The sequence below is a fragment of the Microcebus murinus genome, chromosome 2, assembly GCF_040939455.1.
Source record: "Microcebus murinus isolate Inina chromosome 2, M.murinus_Inina_mat1.0, whole genome shotgun sequence".
Lineage (NCBI taxonomy): Eukaryota > Metazoa > Chordata > Mammalia > Primates > Cheirogaleidae > Microcebus > Microcebus murinus.
In genome coordinates this window covers 115,943,988-115,963,530 of record NC_134105.1, presented here as the reverse complement: position 1 = coordinate 115,963,530, position 19,543 = coordinate 115,943,988, and the positions used below count along the sequence as shown (strand labels likewise).

Here is a 19,543-nt window from a genome sequence, read left to right as displayed (position 1 = left end):
GAGGAAGATTGGGTAGTAACTATTTTATCAGGATGGAGTAGATTGTGTGGAATAATTCTTTTTAGGGGAGATATTAAGAATGCCTCTGAAGTTTCTCACTAGTAATTTGAGTCTATCTCAAAGGTTAGCCTTCTTTTAATGTAGTATTTATAAAAAATAGAAAAGAAATAGGAAAATATTTACCAAAAAGTAATGTCATTTCCCTGTATGCTAAGGTTTATGTTCTCAGATTTTACTTTTAAAATAAAATGTCTTTGTAGTTTTTAATAAAATATAAAGTAACTTTTATAAAAGCAAATAAAGCAATTTTCCCAACTCTATTAAAAAAAAGGAGAACCAGGAGGTCATAGTTTTACATTTTAAAATACCATCTGTGTCAAATAAGACTTCATTTTCATTTCAGCTAGTGCCTATTGTAGGCTGAAATAGCAAACAGCTCAACGAGAGGCACTGGTTACTATGCCATGTGATCTATTGAAACCTAATAGAAAAGACAGTATTGAATTGTCTAAATGTCTCACCTGAAATAACATTTAATTATGACCCTCTTCGGGTTCTATAAATTTACATTATGGCTAATTTTTACATAATGAAAAGTGTGATGTGAACCCTGTCAGAGTTCACAAGTCTGATGTTTTAACAGTTCCTCAAATATAAACAATTCATGTAGTCTCAGCACTAATAAGTATATATACCGTGAACTCTCAGCTCCTTCAATGAGACTAAGAAATAAGTAGTTGAGTTTAATATTACAGATACTCTTTCTAAATCCTATGCATAAGTTCTAGAAGGATCTTTAGACTTAGCAGAAAGTAGCATTTGGATCTCTTCCCTGATTTCCTTTTGTATTTTTAATTCCTTCTCTGTGTTTCATTATCTTGTTTTAGTTGTGAATTGGTTTGATATTGCTTATCTCTCCTAGGAACATAAAACTGCAACTGCCTTAGTGCAAAGTTGCAAGCTAATGGGAAAAGCTGCTTTAGTGTCAGTTTTGGTAAGATATATTTCAAGTGCCAGAGTAGTTAAGGAGAGAATTTAGCATATACTGCTTACCACTATAAGACTTGTTATAGAAGAGCACCAGTAATGGTTAGAACTGTGAATATTTGCTGTTTTAAGGTGGTTCTTTCATTGGCCTTTGATTCACATGTTTGTGGTGATGCTGATGTAAACAAACCTACTGTGCTGCCAGTTGCCGCAAAGTATAGCACATACTTACGCACAATACATAATACTTGATGGTAATAACTGTTACTGCTTCATGTATTTATTGTACTGTTTATCAGTATTTTATAGTGTATTCCTTCTACTTATTGAAAAAAAAAAAGTTAACTTTAAAGGAGCCTCTGGTAGTTCCTTCAGGAGGTATTCTAGAAGAAGGCATTTTACCATAGATGACAGCTCCATGTGTGTTGTTGTTCCTGAAGACCTTCCAGTGACACAGATGTGGAAATAGAAGACAGTGATACTGATGATCTTGTTGATCCTGTGTTGGCCTAGGCATATGTGTGTTCATGTTTTAGTATTTGTTTTTTTCGTTTGTTTTGTTTTTTGAGACAAGGTCTTACTTACTATGTCACCTAGGCTGGTCTTAAACTCCTGGGCTTGAGTGATCCTTCCCACCTGAGCCTCCAAAGTAGTTGGGATTACAGGCATGAGCCACTGTGCCCAGCTGTGTCTTAGTTTTTCAGAAATAAGTTTAAAAAGTAAAAAAAAAAAAAAAAAAAAAAATTAAAAAATAGAGAAAAGCTTATAAAAACAAAGAGAGAAAATCTTTTATGCAGATGTAGAATGTGTTTGTTTTTAAGCTGTGTTATAAGAAAAGTCAGAGAGTTAAAAAATTTTTAAGTTTATAAAGTAAAAAAAGTTACAGTAAGCTAATTTATTATTGAAGAAAAAAAAATTTTAAAGACTAATCTAGTGTAGTTTAAGTGTCCAATGTTTATACAAAAAGTCTACAATAGTGCACAGTAATGTGCTAGGCCCTCACATTCACTCACCACTCACTCACTGACTTATCCAGAGCAATTTCCAGCCCTGCAAGCCCCATTCCTGGTGAATGCCCTCTACAGGTGGACCATTGTTTATCTTTTATACCATATTTTTACTGCATCTTTTCACTGCTTAGATATGTTTAAATATACAAATAATTACCATTGTGTTACAATTGCCTGCTGCATTTAGTACAAAAGCATGTCATACAGGATTGTAGCCTAGGAGCAAATCATATAGCCTAGGTGTGTAGCAGGCTGTGCCATCTAGGTCTGTGTAAATGCACTCTGTGATGTTCACACAACAAGGAAATCACCTGAGACTTATTTCTTCAAACATATCTCTGCTGTTAAGTGACATATGACTGCATATGAATATATTCCATAGTCAATTGCAAAATTCTCTTTCTTCAAACTTCTATAATTAGTAAATTTTACAAAATGTCTTTCCAATTTGTTTCTTAAATGAAAGGTCATTTTCATTCTTGCATAGCTCATTCGTCTATATTGTGGAGAACTGAGATAGAAAGGCTTATTGTGGAAATAATTTGTTCTTTGTCCAGACATATTTTATCAATCTGGTAGACCTATTATTTAATAAACGATGCCATTTTTATAACTCACGCAGCTATATAATAATTAAATGGTTTCTTCTTTGTTCTCAATATTTTGGCAATCACTATTCTATTTGGTGCATTTTTCAATGTCTTAGATTTAGAGGTCATTCTATAAGCCAGAATTCTCCCTCCCACTGCAAGATTATCTGAGCAGAATGTTAAGTGCTTATGATGAGCTGTAACATAACCAAGAATTTGACTTGATGGTACTGAGCAGGCAATGTTGTAGTGGGGGACGAATATGCCCAGAATTTGGTGGAGTTTAAAAGATTGCTGTCTAAGTACAAATAAATATTGCTCTTTAGAGAGTGTCATTTTCTTAGCATTACCTATCGTGTATAAATACGGCAATAACTTTTTAAGAATTATTTATGGTATTAGATGAAATTATATGTTTGCACTTTGTATTGCTTTTATGTATCTGATAATCATTTCTGCTCCTTTAAGGGATGGAGACTGCATTGTATTAAGGTTTTCACTGCAGGGTACAAGAACATGAATCTGTTAGAAAAAATTAGGGAAAATCTATCAGGAAATATAGGGGGAAGATGATCTATGAAGGATTCTGCTGTTAGTATTTCACTTTTACTTTTTAGGGATTTTTTTTAGTATTTTAGTATGTTTGGTATTTTAGTTTTTTTACTTTTATAAATATATATGATATTTTATAGTCATCAAGACTAAAATCAATTTATCAACATCTTTTTTGAAAGCCAAAATAAAAGCCTAAATTTTAAAAGCAGCTATGAACAAAATACTTTTTGGTGTATATCTTTATGCTTCATCATTATCATTTAGCTAAGTAAAACATTTCATACCAGTAAAAATAAGTAACATTTTATGAGGTTTTTAAATTTATAGATTATTATCTACTCTAAATTTCTTATTACTTGATTATTTCAACTTATACCTTTATTCTAAAACTATGATTAAAACTCTTGAGAGATGTTATATATTTATTAAGAGATACTTGAACATTTGGTTAGATTATCTTTGATACTTATCAAAATATACATTTGAATCTCTTTAAAATGATATCATCTTAATTTCCTTTTAATTCTTAGGTTATATTAATAAAACTAATGGCCATCGTCTGTTGAATGTTTACCATGTGCAAGGCACTATTTGTTCTAAATACTTTTATCTGAATTTACTCCTTTAATTCTCACAAGAACACTGTAAGTTAGGTCCTATTTCTTTTTAATTCAGAATATTTGGGGGGTACAAACATTTTGATTACCTGTTTTGCTTTTGTGCAGTTTGAGTCATAGTTATAAGTGTGTGCATCACCAAGGTGGTGTGCATTGTACCTGTTAGGTATGAATTTACCTGTTCCCTCCTCACCCCTCCTACCGACTTGGTTTCCATTGAGTTTTACTACCATATGTGCACATGGGTGTTGATTGATTAGTTCCAACTTAATAATGAGTACACATGGTATTTGTTTTTCCATTCTTGCAATACTCTGCTTAGAAGAATGGTCTCTAGTTTGATACAGGTTGTTACAAAGGTATTAGTTCACCTTTTTATGGCTGCATAGTACTCCATAGTATACATAGACTACGTATTTTTATCCCAATTTTACAAATGAGGACATTAAAGCAGGCACCAAGAGGTTAAATAACATGGCACGGTCACACAACTAGAAAGTGGCGGAAGCAAAATTCAAATCCAGTGAGCCTTCCTCCACAGCCCCTGCTCTTGTTACTACTTCATCTTGGCTCTCTGAACAGAAGTTTTGTCATTTTATGTCAATCAACAAATATTTAGGAAACATTTACTGCCTGTTTGCTAGCAGGATATAGACTATCAAGGAAGTTTTATATTGTGTTAAGGGGTTGAGAATTGAATGGGACCTTACAAATAGGCTCACAAAGAAAAGCCTATATAAACTGCAAGTCAGAAGGCTATATTAGAAGCATAAATTCCTATAGGAACATTGAAGAAGGAAAGATTTCTCTGATTGGGAGGAATCCAGTGGGTTTCATAAAGGAAGCAATGTTTTCATTGGGACTTATGCTTTCAGGGTAGGTGGGAGTGAGGCTGAGTTAGGCGGAAATGGGGAAGACCTTGAATGCCACACTAAGGAGTTTAGGCAAAGCAACTATGAGCCTTCAGAGATTTTCAAGCAAGTAAGTAACATTGCATTTTTAGGTGCAAAATGGTAGCAGCATGAAAAATGAATTGAAGATGTTTTTGGAGGTTTGGGGAAATAGAGAGTAAGATGAGTAAGATGAGGTTTCATCAAGATGACAGATGACCATATGTGCCGATCATCTCTTTGCGTCTCGAATCCTTACAAGAAATTTACAGGAGATATGTTTTGCTTTGTGTTGTTATATTTTAAAGAGTAAATCCCTAGCAATGCTGGAAAACAAGAAAGAGTACCTACCATTAACAGACCATAAACTTTGAAAGACACAAAGCAGATAGATAGCAGATAGGATGGGACTGTTGAGGAAAATTATACTCTAAAACATGCAGGACAGGAAGATCACTTGAGCTGAGAAGTTTGAGGTAGCAATAAGCTATGATTATGCCACTGCACTCCAGCCCGGGGGACAGAGCAAGACTCCATCTCTAAACAAAAACAAAAACAAAAACAAAAATGTAGGAGAGGACTGCTTCAGAAGGAGGAAGGGCTCTGCCTGGGCTGCACATCAGACATACAGATGCAAGGCTGAGAAGGGGTCTGGGGCTGTGAGCAGGGTAACTGTTTGGGAGGCTGCATGAACAGCTGAGTAAATCAGCTCCTTCTCTTTTGCCTGCTTATTTTGAGCAGGAAGCAGTTGATACTTTTAGCCACAGCCTAAGGCAGTGAGTATGAGGCTTTAGCTAGAGACAAAGTGGTAGGAAGGTAGCTAATGACACCTAGGAAACATGCAGAGCACCCCCTTCTCAAAGAAATGTAGCCAGCATGTATCAGCATGTCCCTGGTATTTATGAAAAGCAAATAGAGATTCAAAAAAGAAAGATAAAGAGCCAGAAATTACAAGCATTTGAAGTTTACCAATGCCATAAAAAAGATACCAAACTCGACAAACAGCCAAAACCTAAAGAAAACAAATCACTAGAGCTAACAAAATAAAAGACTTTAAAATAAGAGAGCCAATTTCCTTAGAAAGACCTAAGAGAACATTGGATCCATAAAAAAGTGTACATATTGAAAATTAAAAACATAATTTTTGAGAGTTTAAAAATACTCAGTAAATTAATAGAAGGATACAGTGGACCTAGTTTAAAAGCAAATTAGTGAAGTGGCAGATCAAATGGAGGAATTCTCCAAGAATAACACAAAAAGATAATTATAAGGAAAGTAGAAAAGAGAAAGTTAGAACCAGAAATCTCAACATCTTACTCATAGAAATAGTTGAAGGCAAGAAGAGATAAAATGCAGAATAAAAAATAATAAAAGAGATAGTAGAAGCTGACTGAAGATGTACATCTTCAGATTGAATTGGACCATTGAGTGTGGAGCAGAATGACTGATAAATGACCAATGTCTAGTTGAAGAGATAGTGCAAAACCTTCCAGAAAGAAAAAAAAAAATCAGTTACCAAAAAGGAATGGTAATCAGATTGCAATAGTCTGAAGTGCCATATTTGTCATATATGATATGTATCATATATGTGTGTGTACGTGTATATATAGTGCTGCTGTGGAGGGCCACCCAGGTCCCCCTCTGCTCTTTAGAACTGAAATATTTACTTTCCAGCTGCTGGGAGTGTTGGCAACTAATGGTAATCTAGAAAATCCCTCTCCAGGAATTGCCCTCTGCTAAAGAAAATCACCTTGCCAAGGCCATGTTCCCTTCCCTGGAGCAGCCCACATCCAGGAACACCAGTTTGGGGGATAAAGGCCTGACCCCTTTGCCTCAATTCAGGACAACTCTGAAGGGTCATTGCATCTCCAGAGCTCTCTGTAGGATTGTCTGAGGCCACTGTTACTATATTACAGGTCAACTTCTTCTGCCACATCCTGTTTTCCTTGTAAGTATAGGAAAACAGGAGGCCACACCCCAGGAAAGTTCTTGCAGGCAAATCTCCATCTGAGTTGGTTTCCCAGGGAATGCAACCTGTGACAATATTCTTTTCAAACACCCATGGGACACTCAAGAAAATTAACTATGTATTAGGATACAAAGTTCCTGCAAAGAAAGACCAAAGAGACCACATTCTTTGACCACAGAATTAGATACTAACAATAACCTATTAGATACTAACAATAACCTAACCAATCACCAACCTCCCCCAAATTTATATTCATACACACATGAATCACTCTAGAGTTGAAGTGCCATGCATGTAGCAGACACTTATATGAAAGTAATATTTGAATGAATTTGGTACAAGTTAAATAAAATTTGAGAGGTAATAGGTTCTTATAAACAGTTTATTCAAATGGAGTCATTTCAAAGTGTTCATCATTAAATTCAAGGTTATTGGTGGCCATTTTACACCTTAAAAATAAGCTAGTACTAAGGTTATACAACTAGGAGGGTGGGGGAAAAAATAAGGTTATACAACTATAACATTTTAAAAAATATTTTGAAATAAATACCATCAAACTGTTTCATTTTAAATCAAGTTGTTAGGATCTCTGCTATTCTTATAAAACACAAGTCTTTCACAGTAATGAACTGGGTTCATATTTTGTGTGATTCCCATGATAAAAAGAAACATAATCATTGTTTTCCTTCTGACATAGCTTACAGTGAACTTTATATTGGCCACATAAGGCCACAGTAAAAGCCGTATGAGTGAACTGAAAATTTTCAGTGTTCAAATTTTCAACATTATGTTGTTTCTAGGAAAAATCAGTACCCTCCATATATAACATATATTTCATAAATAAAATAATTCAAGCGTTTTTACATAGCTGGTGTTTTCTTATTAACATCATATGACTAACTTTAATCTATATGTGAATGTGTATTTAATAGGAAATCGCCCGGCATTTACGCCCTGGAACCCTCAGAGCAATCTTTGGTAAAACTAAGATCCAGAATGCTGTTCACTGTACTGATCTGCCAGAGGATGGCCTGTTAGAGGTAAGATAAAGAGGAGTAAACATCCTATTTATATTTCAAGCTCATAAATAATCTCAGTTCTGATGTGTAAGAAAACTTTTCATACTTTTGGATTACACTGTTACTTGGCCATCAGATGACTTCAGCCTCCATCTTTAAAAGTATAGAATGCTGTATATAACTGGGTAGTCTTCAAAGAATTAAGATATCTTATCTGATTGGCACATATTATGGCAAAAAGTTAAAAAAAACTACAATATTGATTAAATTATGTGAGATTTGTTATTAAATCAGTTGGCAATACCATTACCATAAGTTGCTAGTCATGAAAATATGCCAGTGAAGTTAAGAAGTCCAACACACAGTATGATAGTATTAAAAGTAATAGCTACCATTTATTGGGAATTTTTATGAATCAGATTCTACCATGAAAAATGCTTTGTGTAAATTATTTCTTTTAATTGTCACAGCAACTCTGTGAGGCTGGTATTATTATGTCTGTTATTTCAGGAACATGAAATTGAGAGTTAGGTTAAATAACATCCCCAAATCAAACAACCAAAGCCATATTTTGAGCTCTCATTCAGTAACATAAAATAATAAATAATGAAATAATTCTAAGAAAATATAAGTGAAAGTTGTTCTGGTTTGGGTTTAAGAAAGTCATTTCTAGGCCAAAATCAAAGAAAGAAACTTAAAAGATTGACATTTTTAATTTTTTATAGTTTTAAAAAATTTTATCAAAATAAACTAAATGAAATTAAAAAACAAATGCTAAATTTAAGTGTTATAAAAGACAGAAAAATGGTTTATATTCTTAATATTTACTTGAGTATTATTTGTGTTTTATGTAATCAAATCTATTAGTCTTTTTTTTAAATTTATATCTCTAAAGTCATATATAAAAAAGTCTTCCCCAAACATTTTGTTTTCATTTTCTCACATTGACATGGTCAGTCCAGTTGGAATTCATTTGACATATGGTATGAAGTATGAATCTAGCCAACCGTCACAACATAGTTTATTAAATCCTTCCATCCTTTCATTGTTCTTTCTCATTTATTGAATGTGTCTGTATACCTGTGCCTATTTCTGAACTTTCAATTTTATTCTATTGGTCTGTTCCAACAAAACATTGTTTTTGTTGGACATTTTATTATTATACTTTATTTATACTTTACAAAAGCTTTCTTGGTTAGTCTCTTAAATTTATTCCTCCAAATGAATTTCACATGAATTTACCAAGTTCTTTACTTCACCTCCAGAAAATGCAAATGGGACCTTGACTGACATTGCAATATGTTTATAAATTATGTGGGGATGCTATATCTCTAATTCTGAATCTCTCCAGCTTGCTCTATGGTGTGCCTTTCCTTTTATGCAAGCAGTAGGGTCATTTTTTTTCATATGGTTCTTGGACATAGTCTATTAAGTTGATTCCATCAGTGCAACGGTCCCCAACCTTTTTGGCACCAGGATCCGGTTTCATGAAAGACAATTTTTCCACGGACCAAGGGTTGGGGGGAGGTGGTGTGAGGTCAGGCAGTGATATGAGGCCCATTTCCTAACAGGCTGTGGACCAGTACTGGGCGCCTCCCCCACCCCCGGGGTTGGGGACCTCAGCAAGAAGAATGATTTTGTTAGCTCCATTAAGATTTTTTGCTATAATCCAAGATGTTAATCTACTAAAATGTTATCTAAAATATGCATCTTAGTATGAAATTTAAACATACTTGTAAAGTGTAAAAATGTAAGATGCTTTATTTTTTAATTAACAAAAGGATTAAATGTTTAAGTTTTTACCTATTTTATATATATTCCCTTCAACTTATGATAAACCTATACACTAGGTTTCAATCAAGACTTTTACGCAGTGAAATAGAAATATTTTAACTGTGAAATTTAGACCCATTAAAAATATTATCCAAAGTATGCTGTGATTTTTCTCATATAATTTGAAATAGATTATTAGTGCCCACAATTTACAAGGCCATTTACTAAAGTATTAAAATCTTTCTGACCTTACTGCCTTAGAGATTTCATTGCAAGTTAGTGACTGTGTTGTTTAGAGAATTAATCAAAAACCAGAACTTGGAACTTCAGCGGCCTCCTCGATTATGGCTGATGATGACTACTTGGTGCGACCTTGGATAAATCACTTTTTCTTTCCATGACTCACTTCTCTTGTCAGTAACATGGAATAAACAATATTGATATAGCTGAGCATGCTCTCTCGGCTAGGGATTAACTATTTGCAGATTATTGCTTTGCTTTTAATGGTAAAGTATTATGAAAACACTTAAAAGGCCAAAGGAGTTATCTGCTCATCAGTCTTCAAAGTAAAAACAAGAGTGACACAAAGACTAGCTCTCTGATCAGGGAAGCACCCTCAGAATAGTGTCTTCTCCTCCTTTCCACTTCGTTGTGAGTCCTCATCTCACCCGTGTCACTGATGGTACCTCCCAGAGTAAGTTTTACTTTCTCTTCACTTTCTTCATCTTTCCCCAGGCTTCCTTGAAAAAAACAAAACAAAACTAACTACTTCTCTGCCTTCCACTTCACTTCTATACCTGTAGTCTCTTCCCAGAACCCTCTTTTTCTGACTTTCCCCTGCAGGAGCAAACAAAACTTTGCATGTGCTGAAACTGAAATTCTCAAGGTTGCTGACTGGATATATGGTAGAAAATTCATGTGTGTTTGAATCTTAATTCTGTACAACAAAATGATAGCTCAGTCATTCAGATATTTATATTTTTTAAACATTAGAAACAGTGCACTGGAGACATGGCAGTAAAGAGGATGCATTTGGCCCCTGTCCTCATGAAGACTACCTTCCAGGAGATAGTAATTATAGTAATTGTTTTATAGAATGATGAAAATATAGACCTTTCCTCTGTTGTTCCTTTCCAAATGTTGTATAACTTGGTTATAGCACTTTTGTGATTATAAAGTAACATTTTAGGAAGCATATAAAATATTTCATTGTATGTATAAGTAGTTGATCAAAACAAATCTGAATTTGGGCATATAATTACTTATTTCTGTATGGATTTTTGTTCTGGTACACTCTGGCGGGGGGGGGGGAATAGTGAATCAAGGATTAACCAGAAATAGACATAGGTTTAGAGTGACTAAGATGACTGGACAGGCCCTGATTTCTTGGCCATGGCTAATACAGGCCTCTGCACATACTGCTACTCATAATTCACCTTTAGTTTTAGTTTCTATCTTGAAGGAAGAAGAGTGTTGATTTTTACTAGTATGTTGTCAAAGAGGGAACAGCTTGTACAAAGGCAAGAGCAAATAGCTTTCTCTTAGGGATCTAAAAATAGTTCAGTAAAACTGGGGCTTTGACCAGGATTTGGGGAATGGCAAGATATAAGGCTGGAAAAGTCAGCAGGGGCCTTGTAAGTCATCTTAAGACATCTGAGCTTTATCCAGGGGGCTTTAGGGATCCAGGTAAATGTTTTACACTGGTGAGTAGCACAGTCATATATCTGTGTTATAGCGATCACTCTGGCTGCAGTGTAGACAACAGGTCAAAGGGGCCTGTGGAAGGGCAGGGGGACAAGGGGGTAGAGTCAGGAGGGAGAGAGACCAGGCAGAGGGCTATTAAAGTAGTTCAGGAGAAAATTCTGGTTGCCTGAATGGATATGGCAGAAGTGATGGCCAGAAGCAGTGAGCTTCAAAAGACATGTAGCGCGGTAGAACCAACAGCCTCAGAAACGAATTGGATGTACAGGATAACCCATGGGAATGAATCGAAGTTAACTCCTATCCCTGTGATACCAAAATCTAAAATTTCTGAAGACCAAAGTTTTTAAAATAAGTTTGATGGCAAAGCCTAACCTCATCTTACATCAGACCGTGTATCATTTTTATTTAACCCATTTAGTGTGACTATGCACACTGTTGCAGGAATATTAATGTATTAGATTGTGGGTAACTTCCCAGACTCTCTGGAGTATTATATAAAATATGATATGTATTCAGTGTTACTATTATAAATTCCAAAACTTCTGGCAACAGTAGGTTGTTGTTGTTGTTGTTGTTGTTTTGAGACAGTGTCTTGCTGTGTTGCCTAGGCTGGTATCAAACTCCTGGGCTCAAGTGGTCCTCTCACCTCAGCCTCCCAAGTAGCTGGGACCACAAGTGCACCACACCGGAGCCATGTGAGAGTAGCAGGATGGAAGAAAAATAGGTGAATAGAATGGCCTCTATTTTGGTGGGCATGGGTGTTACAAATAATTTTCTGGTCACTAGTGATAGAGATCTTTAAAATTATGTCTTTAAAAATGAGAACTTTTTTCCTGCCCCATAAATTGAGGTCTGAAAGTAGGCAGTAGGCATGTGAGGCTGGTATTGCAGCTCCATAAATACCATCAAGAACCCAAGCTCCTCTTCCTTTTCCCTCTCATCCATCCTTAGCTTGTGCCTTTTGTCTTGTTGTCACAGAATGGTTACCAGAACTCCTGTTATCACTTCTATGTTCCAGGCAGAAAGAAAGGGAAGAGTGAGGGTAAAAGGTGAGAAATGCCAGCTTAGTCAACCTACTCCCACCACCACCACCCACCACCACCTTTAAGCCTTTCCAGAAGCCAGAAACCCCACCCAATAGCTTCTTGTTATGATTTTTTTGTTTTTTTGTTTCTTTTGCTGGGATTTAGTCCCAGGGCCACCCCTTTTTAGGAGGAAAGAGGATAAATGTAGTTAGGTTAGTTGGGAACATTGCTCCTTCTGGAAAAAAAAATCAAGATTCTGTTAGAAGGAAGAGAGAGAGAATGAATTGTGGTAGGTAAAAAGCAGTATCTTCCACAGGTGGTCAACAAGTGGAATTTAGCTAGTAAACGGGTTTCCAATAGAATTGGCCCCAGCTGATCCCTAGTGTGGTGGTTCTCAAGTGTCGTCCCCTTCTTAGGAGCATGTACATCACCTAAGAACTTGGGGAAATGAAACTTTCAGGTCCTACTCTAGGCCAGCCGACTCAGAAACTCTGGGATTTGATTCCAGGAATCTGTTCTTTAACAAGTCCTCCAGGTGCCTCTAACATCCAGAAATTTTGAAAACTACTGTCCTGGCCCAGTGGTTTCCACACAGTGGCATGCATCAAAATCATCTATGAAGTCTTTTAAAACTCATCAACCTGGAGCCCTATTATAGAAGATCCTGGTTAAGTAGGTCTGGGATGGGCTTCCTGTGTCTGTACGGGCGTCCTCTCTTATCCATGGTTTCACTTCCCATGGTTTCAGTTACCTGTGGTCAGCTGAGGTCTGAAAATATTAAAAGGAAAATTCCAGAAATAAATGATTCATAAGTTTCATTTTGTGTGCCATTTTAAGTAGTGTGATGAATTGTTACAGTATATTGTTATAATGGTATTTTATTTTTGTTAACCTCTTACTGTGCCTACTTTATAAATTAAACTTTATCATAAGTACGTATGACTAGGAAAAAGACATAGTATATATAGGGTTCAGAACTATCCACTAGGGGTCTTAGGATGTATCCCCCACTGATAAAGAGGAGTATACTATAAGTATATATTTTTTTTATGTTGCAAGTGATTCTGATGTAGCTAATAGTCAAACAAACTAGCATTTAGAAACCACTGTCTTAGTGGAGGCATACCAGACTTTTCAGAAGTTGGCCTTGGTTTTGCTTTTAAGGAAAACCAGTGCTGGCCAGCAAAGAGATTATTTTGCTTTCAGGACTCAGAGTTGGAAACAGCAGCAGCCTCTTAAATTTGAAGGGGTCTAGAGCCTCTCTAAATGGGTTCTGCTGCAGCCACGGGATATTACACTTCCAAGACAGTTCCAGTCTCTGAATGGGGGAGTCTTTGTCTTCTCTGGAAGGAGCCAGCCACTACCTGGTTGATAACCTGGATTTCTTGGGGGAAGTCTCAGGGTTGAGGCTGCTATATGCCCTCCCAGGGAGTGACTAGGGGCCTGGGGTGTGTGGTGTGTGCTACATTGCATAGATGCTGAGGCTGGCAAGGACAGAGGCCCTGGGGGTCTTACAGCTGAAAATTATTCTCAGGTTTTTCACATTTGCACTCACCATTTAGCGTTGGGCATGTGGCTGGCTCACAGGTATGCTGGGGACCAAGCTGGTTGGGTGTCTTGAGGGCCTGGGCCTATCATAGACTTTTGTATCTGGCCCATGTCTAGCATACTGCATTTAGTCTGTTGAGTAAATGCATGGGGTGGGGGGGGGGTGCGGAATATATCATGAACAGGGACAGTGTGCCTCTGTTTCCTCTTTTCATATGGCTGAGATGTCACTGATGAGAGTGAGCCTCACTTACAAGTACCACATCTCACTATTTCCTCCACTTACCAGGTGCTGGAAAAGTCCACTGTAGTATCCTGAAAATATGTACATGTATTATGCATTAATAAAAAAAGTCCACAGCTGCCAGCATCCTTTTTCATTGCCATTTATTAAAGTAAAACCTGAAATATGTGTATGTAGAAAGCTGATGGTTTGCATAGATTTTGCTCTTCCTTCTCAAACCTGATATTTTCAAAAATCTCTATATTGATCTTAAAAACATTCTGAAAATATAAAAGGCATTAGGCCATCAAATTGTAATTTTTTTTATGGTTCAGTTAGTATTTCACCAGCATTGATTATTTTCTCAGATAAAGGAATCTTGGTCTAAGGAACGATTTCATGTTCCCCTCCTATATCCTGTCATAAGTGGAGCTCATGTTCCTTGCTAGATTAGGTCTGTTACTTTTACCCTAGATAGTATCTCAGTAATAAATGTATCTCTAATATTTCCCCCATTTGGCAGAGGTAGAAATTTGATTTTTTATTTCAGATAATAGTGGACCTCTATTAATAAAACATTGGAATATTTCTATAACATCCTAATATTATATATTATTACTATACTGTTAATACTACTAAATATAATACTTAAGCAGTCATTATAATGACTGAAACCACATTCCACAAAGGGAGTTACAGGTTCAAAGGCCTTTCAGTTTCTCTGGTACAGCCCTTGCTCCAGCTTTCTTTAGATAGGCTGTCTTCTCAATCTCAAAAGTAACAAGCCTGATGGACCAACAAGCCAAAGGACTATATTTAATGTGATTTATCCCACTTTATATAGGCACCTATAAAATCCACTGAAGGCTCTAGGAAATAAATTTAGATTAATTTTTTTAAGGATTAATTAACAGCTATGGAAAATCCATATAAAATAAATAGATACAGAACCACTGGACTAAAAGTGACCTTAAAGGGACATTTTTAAATCTTCAGGCATATTTGTCTCAGCACTTTTTTCGTCTTTCCTACCTATTCCCTAGGCCGTGGTTCTCAAACTCTAGCAGCAGTGGACTCCCCTGGAGGGCTTCTTAAAAACACGGATTGCTAGGCTTTGTTCCAGTGTTTCTGATTCAGTAGATCTGAGGTGGGACCTGAGAATTTGCATTTCTAGCAAGTTCCCAATTGCTGTTGATGCTATTGGTCTAGATTCCACATTTGGAGAACCACTGCCCTAAGACAAAAGACACTGCACACTCACACTGTTAAATCAGGTGGTTCTCTTGATTAATAGTTCTCAGATTTGGAATTTCACAGACCTGGAACATTTCTAAAAACAAACTAAGCAGTAAACAATACTAATAAAATGCACATTGGGGATAGACATAATGATCAGTTTTTTAAAAAAATTTACTGGCTGAGGACATTAGAAAAAAATTGTCTCACATCATTTTGTTTTAAAAGGACATTTAATCACCAATGGCATTTAATCAGAGAATATTGAATTATTGTTTCATTGAATAATTTCAGCTTTACCTGAAGCTCACTTTATTTCTATGCCTTGTCAAGGGCATTGATGGTCGAAACAGTCTGCTGCAGGTACAGGCAAAACAGAGCTGCATTTTTTGTAGATCGTTTTAAAATAATGACAGAATCCAGGCCGGGCGCGGTGGCTCAAGCCTGTAATCCTAGCACTCTGGGAGGCCGAGGCGGGTGGATTGCTCGAGGTCAGGAGTTCGAAACCAGCCTGAGCAAGAGCAAGACCCCGTCTCTACTATAAATAGAAAGAAATTAATTGGCCAACTAATATATATATATAAAATTAGCCGGGCGTGGTGGCGCATGCCTGTAGTCCCAGCTACTCGGGAGGCTGAAGCAGCAGGATTGCTTGAGCCCAGGAGTTTGAGGTTGCTGTGAGCTAGGCTGACGCCACGGCACTCACTCTAGCCTGTGCAACAAAGTGAGACTCTGTCTCAAAAAAAAAAAATAATGACAGAATCCAATAAAACGTTTGTTTGGTTTTTATTATCACCATGCACAGGCAGTTTCCAACAATGTCAGTGAGAAAATACTGCCCCTCCTCTGGGTGGACCACTCCTGCCAACCCTTGGTTCACCACTGCTTTATTGCCCTGATTTTCCCCATTTTGCCAGAAAGCTGTGAAATGTGAGCCTAGACCATCACTGTCTGTAGAATGGCCATCGGGAGCCATTGGCTAAGTTACATGTGATTATGGGGTCTTTGGATCCTTATCTTTATTCAAACCTGACAGGGAAAGCATATATCATGTTTCATAGGTCAAAGAGAAATGTAAAATATTTGAGACTTCTTTAGTCCTGAGAATGGTGATTTTATCCATGCTAAAGAAAATTGTACATATTTAAAAATCATATAAAAAACAAAGAACAAAAATCTTTCTAATTATTTGGTGAGTTAGAGTCTTCATTAACACTTATACTATCTAGGCTCAAATATGATATTATAGGTGTGAATATTTTTAAAAATTTTATTTAACTATGACCAATTGACAAAGGTAGAATATTCTAATTTTCAAATTCAAAGTAAAAAGCCGGATTTTTTCAAAACATTGAGTTCTTCAATAAAATATGAAGAATTAAAAATTACTTTTATCTTCTTAATGACTACATTTTAAGTTAACTACAACACTGTGCGTATATTATCTAAATTTCATTCATTGATAAGAATGTGCAATCATTTCACTAGATGTTGTTTTGAGGGTACAGCTAATATATAGTCTTACCCTTTAAAGAACTGAGAGTTTAGATTGTAAAACAAGATAAATACATATGTAAAGTTAAGTTGTAACATAAAATTAAACACCAGTATAAGAGAATGTTGCCAGAGAGTGTATATATAATGAAGTGTAAGTCTTCGAGTTTAAGGAAGAGCAATATTACTATGGCTGAAGGGATAAGGGAAATTTCACTAATGAAACAGCACTTGAGAAGGACCTTTAAGAATAAGATAGACCTTTATACACAGAGAGGAAGAGAACATGGCAGGCCAGTTTTAGGACACACTGAGTTATCCAGTTCTAGTTGAAGTGGGAAATTCTTTTTTTTTTTTTTTTCTCGAGACAGTGTCTCACTCTGTCGCCCGGGCTAGAGTGCCGTGGCCTCAGCCTAGCTCACAGCAACCTCAAACTCCTGGGCTCATTCTGCCTCAGCCTCCTGAGTAGCTGGGACTACAGGCATGCGCCACCATGCCTGGCTAATTTTTTCTATATATTTTTAGTTGGCCAATTAATTTATTTCTATTTTTTTTTTTTAGTAGAGACAGGGTCTCACTCTTGCTCAGGCTGGCTTCGAACTCTTGACCTTGAGCAATCTGCCTGCCTTGGCCTCCCACAGTGCCAGGATTACAGGCCTGAGCCACTGCTCGCCGGGCCTAAAATGGGAAATTCTTTCAGTAGAATATGGGAGATAAATTTGAAAATGTATATTAAAGCTAGATTATGGAGGCTTCTTTTTGATAACAATGATAAACATTAGGATAATGGAGATAAAAATAACCACATTTTACTAAGCAACCTATACCAGGCACTATGCTAAATAGGTTATCTGCATTACCTAAAAACCCTATTGGCTAGCTCCTATTATCTCCATTTTATACATAAGAAGAATGAGGCTCCCATAGGTGAAATGACTTAGCCAGGATCACACCACCAGTAAGTGGTAGATAGCTAAAATTGAAACCTAAGTCTAAATCCAAAACCTATGCTTTTATTCCAGCAAACTAGGTCAGGGCTGACAAAAAGATTTCCGTTTAAGTGCCAACTCTTGATTTATTGATAAGATTCTAAGTCCACAACCAAATAGAAAAAAAATTGCCATGATGGATTACTGATGTCTACCATAAATAAGGAATGACAGGCTGTTGGTATGTACCATCCACAGTGGCTACTTGGGCTCTAGAAAACTGGAAGCCATCAGAGGTTTTTGAACAGGGCAATGACCTTATAAGGTGGAGTTTCCAAAACTTTAACCAAGCAGCAGAAGTTAGATGAATAGACAATAGAAGTAATGGAAGCATAGGCTCTAATCATCTGGTAAGAAATCTTAAGGACCTTGTGGTCTAAAACGAGACTAGTTATAAATATTCTTGTACATCAAGTAATCCATTTCTACTACAGAGGTAGAATTCTTTGAGTAATATCCATCTCTTCCATTAACCTCTATGCTGTATAAGAACAGTGACTTTGTATTTTTAGTTCATTGCTCAATTCTCCAGTGCCTGGGCTTTCAATTCATTTTTCTTAAATCCAGTATTATTAAAAGCAATGATAATAATAATAAGCATTCACTTAGTGCCAGGCACTGGGTTACATACTTTCAGTATAGCAAATGCATCTGCAACTAGATCACCTGGGTTTGAACACTAACTCTGCCACTTACTATTGAAGCAAGTTGGTTAAAAGTTTGTGTCTCAATTCAATGATCTTAAGATGGAGATAGTAATAGTACTTATCTCAGAGGGTATGGCAAGAACTAAATTAGTCAATATATGTAAATCAGCAAGAATAGGAAATATTCAATTAGATATTAGTTATTTTTCTTGTTATCGTTATCATAATTTTTGCCATTATGTACTTAATTTGGCCATTGGAAAATAAAGTAGTGTCAAAGGAAAGGCTCTAACTTCTATGATGTGCCTGTTTTGTGTCAGGCCTGTTAGGCTCTTTCATAAATGATATCCCAGCTAAGTTAAAACTCTAAGTATAATTTCACTATCAGAAGCTGTTTAATTCTGTTTTCACAAAATATAAAGCCAACACAGATCTGGTTTCAAATAATATGTTTTTAAAAATAAATAAAAGTCTTCTATTCTTTTAGTGTAGCCTTTTATGATTGAAGAGCAAATTGTATATATACCCTTGTAAGAAATGCAAAGGTCAACACCCAGCAGCCAGCCTCAGAGCCATAGCATGCTAAACTTGCTCCTCTTATTGTTTTCTTTTCCAACCTCTCTTCTCATTGTATAAGCTCTATTGTCTGTCACCTGGTAGTAACATGAAACTCATGGTGATTCTCTTTTTTAGCTGAGGTTTGAGAGGCGAAAGCTAGGTAAGCTAATAGAGAGTGAGAATACATGTTTTATCTAGACAAACAAAACATCACTTTGCCTATTGTTTATTAAAAACAGATAAAATCAAAATGTTATTCTGTCCTGAGTCATGCTTGTCTCTATTTTTTAGGCCTTTATTCTGATGATCTTCAAAAATGCTAACATTAATTTAAATTAATATGATAAATTTTTGATCTTTTACCATAATGGAGAAATGAAGGGGTTTGCAAGGGCCCCTAAAATCCAGAGAGATACCAGGAACCATTTGTCCATTAATTGCAACCCATTCTCCAAGATACATCTTCCTTTTTTGACAAGTATCCAAATAGACTAGTTTCTCTTAGACTCTTAAATTTGTTTTTCTTAGCTATGTTCTTATAGAGCACAAAAATATATGTTATGGTTTTAAAATAAATATTTTATAATTGAGTGAAGCTTATAATTAAGCATTATGAAGGTACCCAAAGTCATGAACTAGAATGAAGATAAAAGACTGACTCATACCAGAACTATATAATCTAAGTTTGATAAGACTATATTGCAAAAGG

At 36.0% G+C, this 19,543-nt stretch overlaps 1 protein-coding gene across 3 annotated transcripts in view; it reads left to right on the top strand.

Moving 5' to 3' along the window:
* NME7 (NME/NM23 family member 7) overlaps positions 1 to 19,543 on the top strand; it is a 169,141-nt gene that overhangs the window by 132,505 nt on the left and 17,093 nt on the right. For all 3 annotated transcript variants that reach the window (XM_076000367.1, XM_012783896.3, XM_012783897.3), the window contains one exon: positions 7,551 to 7,658. In XM_076000367.1, coding sequence (XP_075856482.1) covers positions 7,551 to 7,658 — 108 coding nt within the window. The remainder of the gene's footprint in view (positions 1 to 7,550; positions 7,659 to 19,543) is intronic.